The following is a 9,397-nucleotide window of genomic DNA, read 5'->3' as shown; positions in this document are numbered from 1 at the left end:
GGCTCACCTGGTCCCGGGACCTCCCCGCGAGAGGTTGGCGGCGGCCGGGCGGGCGGGGGGTGCCGCTGCTGCCGCCGGGCTGCTCTTCGGCCCCGCGGAGCCCGCCCAGGAAGGACGGGCCGGGGCTCGGCGCGGCTTGGGGCTGGGCTCTTGCTTCTGGAGGGAGCGGCGCTGAGAGCCATGAGGTGCCCCGGGGCGGTGCGGGCGGCGGCGGGGCCGGGCCGGGCCGGGCCTGGCGGGAGGCGCGGGCCTGGGCCTCGGCTGAGGAGGGGAGGTGTCGCCGGCTCCTGGCCTGGGACCGGCCCGAGGAAAGCAGCACGCTAACCCTGATCCTGTGGGCTCGTCTTTCGCTGGTTTCCCTTCAGAGCTTGTGTTTCAAGACTTTCTCTTTATGCACCTGTGGGCCTGTTCAGGAGAAAAATAACGTTTCATAACTGTGCGGTGATTGCACGTGTGCGTTGGCGCAGCCGTGTGTAGTGAGTTTGATCGAGTGCGAACGGTGTAAGGTTCCAGCGGGGCCGTAATGGAGCTGGGAGCAGCCCCTCGGCCGCGCTGAAGGGCAGGTAGTGGTCTCCCAGGGCGGGAATCCGCTGCAGGTTTTCTCTTTTTTTGGTGGGCTTTGCTTATCTGCTTTTTCGGTTTGTGAGCTCTTGCAATGAAACGTTCATTGGATGCGTGCCAGAATAATTCTTTGATTGTTTGAAAAAAAAAAATCTCTAAATAAAAGCAGAATGTTTATTTACACATTACTGGTGCTTCGTTCGCATTAACAAGTTGGGTTGTACCTTCTTGCTTGCTCTGGCCACTGATTTCTCAGAGTTTAGGAAATATGCTTAAATAATTGATGCTGACTTTACCGATTTTATTCAGGTGAAATAGCAGTTCCTTTAATCAGTAGCTCCAATGATTTTAAAGATTAGAGAAAAAACAATCTAGGGAGAAGTAGAGCTATTTGTGTAACAGGTTTTTTAATTGGAAGTATTCTAGAAAAATACAATACTAATGTTTTAAATTGTTAACAAATAAAGTACTGTTTGTTATGATTTATTAGGCTGTATTTGTACCAGGTAATGGAAGGTGTTACCTCTCAGTTACCATTTCATTCACTTTCTGTAGGGAACGCTTGAAGTTATTTTTGTCAATATTAGATGTTACAGCTGCTATTAAATCTTCAGACGAGGCAGAATCTGTGAATTTAAGTGATCTAAACCAGTTTAAATCACAGCAATCCTCTTGTCTCTTCATTCAGAAATTGCATATTGACAAGAATGAAAAAATGAATGAGGGTTCATGTTATTTAATCTTGGTTAAACAACTTAAGTCCTGAATCCTGAAGATTTGTAACACCATCCTCTTCTTTCTTTTCAAAATGCACTTGGAAGTATTTAAATAATACTTTGCTTACCTAGTTATCAGAGACTAATATCCATGTATTTAAAAGTTAAGTATAAACAGAAGTCTAAAAGAAAACACAGTTTAGACTAATAATTGCATGTAGGTTTTAGATATATAATGGTGCTGTTGTGCTTGGTACCAAGATTTTATAAAAAGAACAATCTTAAATAAGGAATTAATATATTATTATATTCTTGCTTATGCTGTCTTCTGTGATAACGTTTGTATTAATGTCAAATACATTAGGGTTGACTTTGAAATGATCTCTTTAGCTTAACTTTAGACTACAGAAGCAGATTTTTGTGAGTGTTTGTATAATGTTTAAACAGTGCATGAAAAAGTCCTATGTGTATTTCATTTGCATATTATTTTGAATTTGGCAGTGCAACAAAGTCTCAATCGGGGCTGTCAGTTTTACTGTGGTAAACTGTTGTACAAATACACACAAAACCCACTAGTTAGGTTCTAGTGTTGGTGAAGACAAGTTTATTGTGTCTAATTTCAGGAAAGAAGATGGAAGCGCTAATAAATACAATACTTGCACTGTTTTATTGGGTTGCTTGACTTACCTAAACCTCAATGCTTGTTGGTTGATGTCATGTAGATGTCAAAGCTGCACACCTAACCCATCCACCCACCCCTCAAACTAAAAACAACCAATAGAGCCAAAAGGGACCTTAAGACATATTCTCAGTCATCCTCCTGCCTCAAGGCACAATAAGCTATTATGAAAACAACCTTGATGGATGTTTGCCTAACCTGTTCTTAAAGCCTTAAACACAGGTTCCACTCATTCTTCAGGCAGTCTAGTCTAGTCGGGTCCTTAACTATCCTTTTTTGAATGTCTAGATTAAGTCCCTTTTGCTGCAATTTAGCCTTCTTATTCAAAGTGAATACAAGGGACAGTGTTCCCTTTCTTTTTGTAGCACCCTTTTACATAAGCTAAGACTTACCATATTTTTGCTCATTTTTTTTATTTTTTGATTAAAAGCATGGATTATTTCCTTTCTTTAATCAGAGTTCTGAAACACTTGACATTTTGTTGTTGCACCTCTCTAGCTGTGGTCCAATATTTCCACAACTTCTCAGAGTTATCTTGGTGACAACACTTCTGACTATGCATCTCAGTAGCATGTATGCCTTTTTCAACCTCATGAACTTGTTGAAATGAAACCTACTGGTTTCTTTTCTGCAAGTTTATTACAATACCTCTTTTCTGTGCAGTTGATTAGTTCTTGCGAAGTGCAGAACTTTGCACTTGTGTTTATAGAATTTCCTCCCCTGCCCCCTGCAATGATTTCAAACTCTAGTCTTCTGTTCTTTGTAGTACCTCTCAACCTGGTGTCACCTGCAGGTTTATAAGCATAATCTCTAAGCCTTTACCCAAAGATTAGAATATTGAAGTGTATGAGGAATTCTATTTGATATAGACTTAAAGTTTGATAGTAAACTACTAAAAGTGATCCTCTGAGTACAACCAATTTTCCACCAGATCTACGTAGTTTCTGTCCAGATCAGATTTCCTTACCTTCCTGATGAAAATGTCAATGGAACAGAATGTCAAAAGCCTCACTGAAGTGAAGATCTTCAGCTAATTCATGTCTGTGGAACCATAAAAGGAAACTAGGTTGGTTTGATAGATTGTCACGAAAAAATCATGTTAGTTGTTATTTATCACTTTGTTATTTTCCAGGTATCTACAATTATCTTGAATTTGTCCAGGAATTTTAATTAAGTTGGCTGGTTTCTAATTTCTTGTTTGTTTGATTGTTTGGTTTTGGTTTTTTTAAGAGAAATACTCTATTTGTCCTTTTGTAGTCTCTTGAAACATCTACTAGTTTTGAAAGAGAAGATTGTTTTATACCATTGGGTTCTGAAATTTGTGGTAAAGTTTGATTAGGAAATGGTAGTAGACTTTGAAAGAGGAGAAGCATTTGGCCCAGATATTCATATTTAAACGACAACAAAGACAGAAGTCCAAAACTGTGCTCCTATAAATTCTTTTTTGTCTGTCTTGCAAGACACCTGAAAGTTGTGAATGTCCTTAGATTTTTAATGTTTTTTTGCTGGGGTCTGTAATTTTGCTTTTTTCTGCACAGAAGATTATCCCAGTTTCAGCAATGCTGACCAGTCTGTTGCCAACCTCACACTGAAGCATAATGGAGGACCAAACAGTAGCTATTTCGTCTTCTTTTATGGCTTAATGCGGTTGGTATACTCTATGCAGTTTTGATATGATTAGGCTCTGTAAAAATGCAGTGATACTCAATGTTTTTAAAACATAGAGAAGTAGTTCTTGCCTCTTTTTTTTTTTTTTTTTTTTTTGTAAGGAAGCCTCCTGGCTAGAGCATTCACCTAGAGTAGAACAGGCTGTCCCAGTTTCCTCCTCTTCACACAGCCACCCGTTTGTTCATATCCCCGTCTAAAAAGCTTTCTAAAACAAAAAGAGATGTTGGTTTAAGGAAAGGGCAGGAGTTGGGGGTGCTGGAAGGTCACGTCCAAATAAAGTACCTACAATTAAACAGGATCCTGTCTCATTTGAGACGCATTGCTCTTATGTGTCTTTTTATGCAAAGCTGTATGCAGCTGTCTGCTTAGCATACTGGTTGTTTAAAAACTGATTTTTGCAGTGTATGTTTTCACTTGTAACTTCAGGCTTTTGTTTGTTTGCTTCAGAAATCCAAGTTTCTAATACAGTATTTTGGATTCTACTTTGGGTGCTGACTGCGTCAAAGCTAGTTATTACAGCAATAAATGATGCAATGACTCAGTTCCTTTTTGGATCTAACCCTTTTTTAAAAAGAGCGAGACATTGGACTGATGCTAGATTAACTGAAATCAACAGGAGAGTCCCCTTTACTTTGAAAGGCACTGAGTCTTTTCCCCGTTCTCATGTTACGTTGCCTGGTTACTACAATTTAAAAGTTTGCTTTTAGTAATTCCTGATACCAATCTGACTGTATTCAAGCCTCTGACCAAGCTTACATTTAAAAATTATTAGCTGGTATGTTTGCTGCACTATTTCTTTCCTCTGCAGGCAAAGAAAAAATGAATAATACCATCCGAGATGTTTTCAGTGAATGCCTGACAATAGATACGTTTTGAGATTAAGAATCACTTATAATTTAATATGCATCAGTGCTATAAAAAAAAGCTTTTTCCACTCCAAATGTATAGTTTTCTTCTTGATGTATTATTGATATACTGTATGATGAGCAGTCAGAAGAAGGTTGTAGAAATGAGTTTCTGATCTCTAAGTAGCTCTCGTTAAAATTCTTCTACAGAACAGCAAGGACTACATCATAATCTACTTGTAAATCAAACACAAATATTTTCCTTTACCACTGAATGTATATGTACATGCTAGCAAATGGCTGTTGAATTTCTTAGTGTGAAATCAGACCATTAAATACAGGATGCTTTTGTTTGTTTTAAACATAATTGCCCTAAAAATAGCTGCAGATTCATCATTAAAACGCAAAAATGTATTTGGCCCCATTATTGTACAAGCACTGAAAGACTATAAAGGAATATCTTGTGATCTTTCTATTAACAGGTTGGTGCTATATTTGTTTTTTGATAAGAAGACAACCCATTAAAAATACTGTCAATAAAGTAGCTATTTCTAAGTAATTATATGTACCACACCTTCTTAATTATCACAATTTAAATACTTAAAATGTCTTAGAATATCTAACTGCTTGAGACCTTAGTAGGGATTTGCATAATTTCTGAAGTAATGAGTTGCGAAAATGCTGTTTCTAACCTTTCAAAGCCTTATCAGGCACTACAATATGAAATTAAAGGAGTGATTAGTGGGTCATTGCTGTATTTACATTTTACTGTGACGTAGGGTATTTTGTTCCATATATCTTAAAAATACACAGTTACCTGAGTGGCATGTGTTATTTTCCAGCACTTTTGAAAGCTCTTAGATCATCACATAAGGAAATTTCCTGCATTTATTGCCATAAAATATATAGCACAGACAGCTATCGAGTTTTGGGTTTGACTCTGCAAATGCATCAGTCTTTTCTTGTTTCCTACTAGCAATTTTTCATAACACAAGTCTTGCAGCATTTTTTCTCTCTTCCCTATTTCTCCAGTTTTCACTGGCAAGATCTTCGTCTGGACTGATTTGAGCTGTGACGGTTTGTATCATCTGAATATCAATCCCACAATTTTTGTGATACGTTTTCCTGTATTATCCTCACAACATACTACCAGAAGAGGCCTTACAGTTTATTAATGTTACTAGTAATTGTAAATTGACTTAACACTTACAAATATTTAAATATGTGCTTAAGTATGGTCCATTTTAAGTCTGTACAACTACATATGATGTCAACGTCAGGGATGGGCTGTTTCAGCTGGTTTAATGCCCTGGTTGCAAGTGATTTTGAGCTCCTCCAGAAGCAGTATTTGTGGCAGGAGATACATACTCCTGTACATAGGCAGGAGATTTATAAGTATATACTATTCATACTGTCCTGGACGCTACCAGCCTTGTGGTTAACAGAGCTCTGAGCAAAGACATCTCTTTCGGAAAGTGTGCAGCTTGCACCTTGGCCACATGCCCAGTGGGACTGGGTTCCAGAAGCTGGTGTTTGCATCTGGAAAAAGCTGTGACTAGCTTTCATTTGTGAGCAAGCAAACTGAAACAGCACTCCTGCATAGAACTGTGTCCAATTATGAAGCTGAGCTGCTGAAGGTACCTCAGGATAGGGGCTTGCTTTGATTTTTGTTGTTTTGCCAAAAATGTAAAGAGCAATCTCCTGTTGGTTGGCATATTTTGATCTTAGATAAGATAGTTTCTTCTCTATGTCTTTAGTTTTGCCAGGCCCTGGGGTGCGCATATAAATGGTTTTGTTTAGCTGTAGTTAGAGGAAGTTGAAGAGTTCAGTATGAATTGATGACACCTAGCCTGAAAGCTATTCTGAAATTTGCATTAGTGATTTAGAATGAATCGATTTAACCTTTTGTTTTTTTGCAGCTAAGAAATATGAAAAGAAGAATCTTTTGGTTTTATACAAGGAATCAATAAAATATGTTCAAGACAACTGTATCTCTGCAAAATCCTAAAATAATGGCAGAAGTAACTTTAATAAATATATCAAAGGGCATTAATAGAGTTAAATAAATGTAACAAAAACCCCTTTAAAAATAATTATGAATAATTCTGGGCATTGAAGTGCATTTTCTCCATCACTTTTCTTTTAAGAATTATGTTAATAATCAGTCAATAATTGACAAACTAATTTCTATCAAGTATTAAGTTAAGAGTGAGCTGGCCCACAACTTAGTATGTTCTTGTCAGCTGGTAGCCCATAGTGAAACAGGAATTAAGAAATCATAGTGAATGAAGATCCTAGGAATTCTGCCTTTAATTTATTTTCATTTACCCAAGGAGGGAAGGTCTGCCAAATCATATACAGTTAAAGCATTTACAGATCATCTGGCCACTCTGACTTTGCAATGAGAGAAAATCAAGACTATCTATATTTATCCTGCATTGCTTTTTTAATTTGTGAATTGAAATTTCTAGCCACTCTAGAGCCTCTTGCTTTTTGTTTTTGAAATAGTCATTCTGTGTCTTTCAATTGGTGAGCACAGAGTGACTCTGTACATTTTCTCTGCCAAAAACTATCTTTCTGTCATCTGTCATGAATGTTCAAAACAATTATGACGTAAATAGGTAAATACATAACTAGTTGGTGTATTTTTTTATTGGTATTAGCCTCTGATCACCTTATAGAGAACACTCGTCTCATTTCTTAAGGTAATCCAGCCAAATTTCATTAGCTTCCTCTCATATTATCTACGTTATGTTCCCTTGAGTATCCTGTTAAGATAAGAGTTCATCTTCCCTGAATGCATATTTTTTAGAAGCTGGATAAAGTAGTTGTAGCACTACATCAGGAATAATTTTTACTGTAGCATTGAAACCTTTCTCTCTGAAAAATATTTAGACTAAAATATTGTACAGACATGTTTGCTTTTTTCCATGTTGTTGGCTGTTGGTCATTTTCTTAATTACATAGTTTATTGATGGTCTCATCCTACTGACAGGCCCTCTACCTGACAAATACCCAATATATACCAAAACTTTTAGTCATTAATATTCAAGTGCACATTCTTTAAATTTTACTCTACTTTTTTTCACCTTGCTTCTATTCAGAGCATTCAGTTCTTCCCATGTATTGTCTTGATTTTCCCCCCTCCAGCAGATTTTTATTAATCAACTTTGATTCCAATTATTAATGAGAAATACTAAAGCGACTTACACGATCAAGCCATTAGTGACTTCCATTGAATATGATACAACCTTTTTTCCACTGTCTGTTGCGATCTCGTGTTGAGTGTTTTAGTCATGTTTCTGATTTTTACACTTCTCCCCATTCTCCCCAGTTTCAGTGATTGTTTCATATGTGGCCCAACGTCATTGATTACTGAAGTCTGGCTGGATGCAACATACTGTTGTATTTCCTTGATTTAAAAAATAAAGAGCAACCAAACACCCAGAAAAACTGTGTAGAAAAGGGTAGCAAGTTAATGCTGAATGACCTGTATTTTTGTCTTTACTGAAAACTGAAATGAATTTATTATTATTTTGGTTCTGGAACAACATGAAATCACCTCTGATCCTTTTTTCTGCCTTCACCGTATGCAAGTCTCACTTTTGCCTGTGCTCTCGCACTATGCATAAAGCTGAAAACCTTGTTTATTTTCATATAATTTATGTGGTCTAGCACCTTTTGCACTTTGTTTCTACACTTCTTGACATATTCTGATAGTCCTTTTGTTGGTAATCTTTTTTCCTGCCCCTAGAAATTTGTCGTCTTTTGAGGTGGGCATTTATTGAAGTAGAGTCTTTCCTTAAAGCCTTTTTTCCTTGCTTGAGAAGTAGTTTCCAGGTTGTTTTATCCGCTTTTGCTTTAAGGAAATTCCATTCAGAAACACATTCAATTAATAGTCTCAAAATGCATTTTTTCTCAATGACGATTTCTTTTGTAATGATGCATGAAGGTTGTTTAGCTCCCCCAAAGCACGTAAGAACTCTTGCATACGGATGACTCTCTGGTGGCAGTGCATTTGGAGTAAGATCTTTAATTATGGAGTTATTACTGGATCCTATTGGAGTAAGATCTTTAACTACTACTAACAGTAGGTCAGACTGCGCCTTTCTGCTCCAAAACCTTGGGTTGATGTATCTGCTGGTCACTGACAGTGTTTGACCCTTTTCTATCCAGTGTTTTAAGCTGGAAGTGTTTTGGATGCGTGCACTAACGTTGACGAAGGGTCTCGTCTCTGACAGAAAGGCGTCGTGGCCTTTGGCAGACTTGGGCAGTTACGAAGTTAACAAGCACTCAGGCTTTCTGCGAAGCGAGAGGTTTCGCAGCGTTGTGATGCCTGCCCTGCTGCTGGGCAGGTTGTGAGACTTGGTGGCTGTACAGAAGGCACCTACCTCCCTCCCAGCTGAAGCGGTTCCTCACGAGGTGTATTGACAGGGGTAGTGCGGTGGGTAAGTAGGGGGAGCGGGGCGGGCTCACCTGTTCCTAGGTCAGTAAGGGCATTGCCGCAGTAAACGCGCGTTAAATCCCTGCTTCCAGCGCGAGGAGATGCGGTTTGTCCGCGTTTCCCCGCAGCTGCGCCTATTGTTTGGCTCCGCGGACGGCAGCAGGGTACGGCGCCAACGCAGCTCTGGCAGCACCAGGCGTGGCGGTGGGGAAGGGCCGGCCCAGTGATCGAATAACGCGAGCGGCCATGGCAGCCCCGGCGGGGCCTGCTGAGCTCGCGCTTCGACTCCGCCGGCTTAGCGACAGCTGAGCAGCCCTCGGCCGCCGTGAGGCGAAAGGAAGAGGCGGCTCTGGGGGGGAAGGCGAGTGCTTTGATACGAGACCTAGCAGGAGAAACGCCGCTGGCCAGGGCAGAGGCGGCTGCCTGCTTGCCGTCCCGCCTGAGCTGCCGTCCCCGACCTCTGCCCGGGTCCTCCTGCTCCTCT

General features: G+C 39.5%; 1 protein-coding gene across 6 annotated transcripts in view; it reads left to right on the top strand.

Moving 5' to 3' along the window:
* Positions 1–67: 67 nt before the first annotated feature.
* Positions 68–9,397, top strand: part of RNF111 (ring finger protein 111) — a 65,494-nt gene continuing 56,164 nt past the window's right edge. For 5 of the 6 annotated variants that reach the window (XM_049813000.1, XM_049812995.1, XM_049813001.1 and 2 more), the window contains exon 1: positions 68–185. In XM_049813000.1, coding sequence (XP_049668957.1) covers positions 181–185 — 5 coding nt within the window. In that variant the 5' untranslated portion in view covers positions 68–180. Of the gene's footprint in view, positions 186–8,909; positions 8,918–9,397 lie in introns of those variants that run through there. The other variant, XM_049812998.1, reaches the window with a different exon arrangement.

This window comes from Accipiter gentilis, chromosome 10 (genome assembly GCF_929443795.1).
Source record: "Accipiter gentilis chromosome 10, bAccGen1.1, whole genome shotgun sequence".
Classification (NCBI taxonomy): domain Eukaryota; kingdom Metazoa; phylum Chordata; class Aves; order Accipitriformes; family Accipitridae; genus Astur; species Astur gentilis.
The sequence above is the reverse complement of the archived record's forward strand: the minus strand, read 5'-3'. Positions and strand labels throughout refer to the sequence as shown.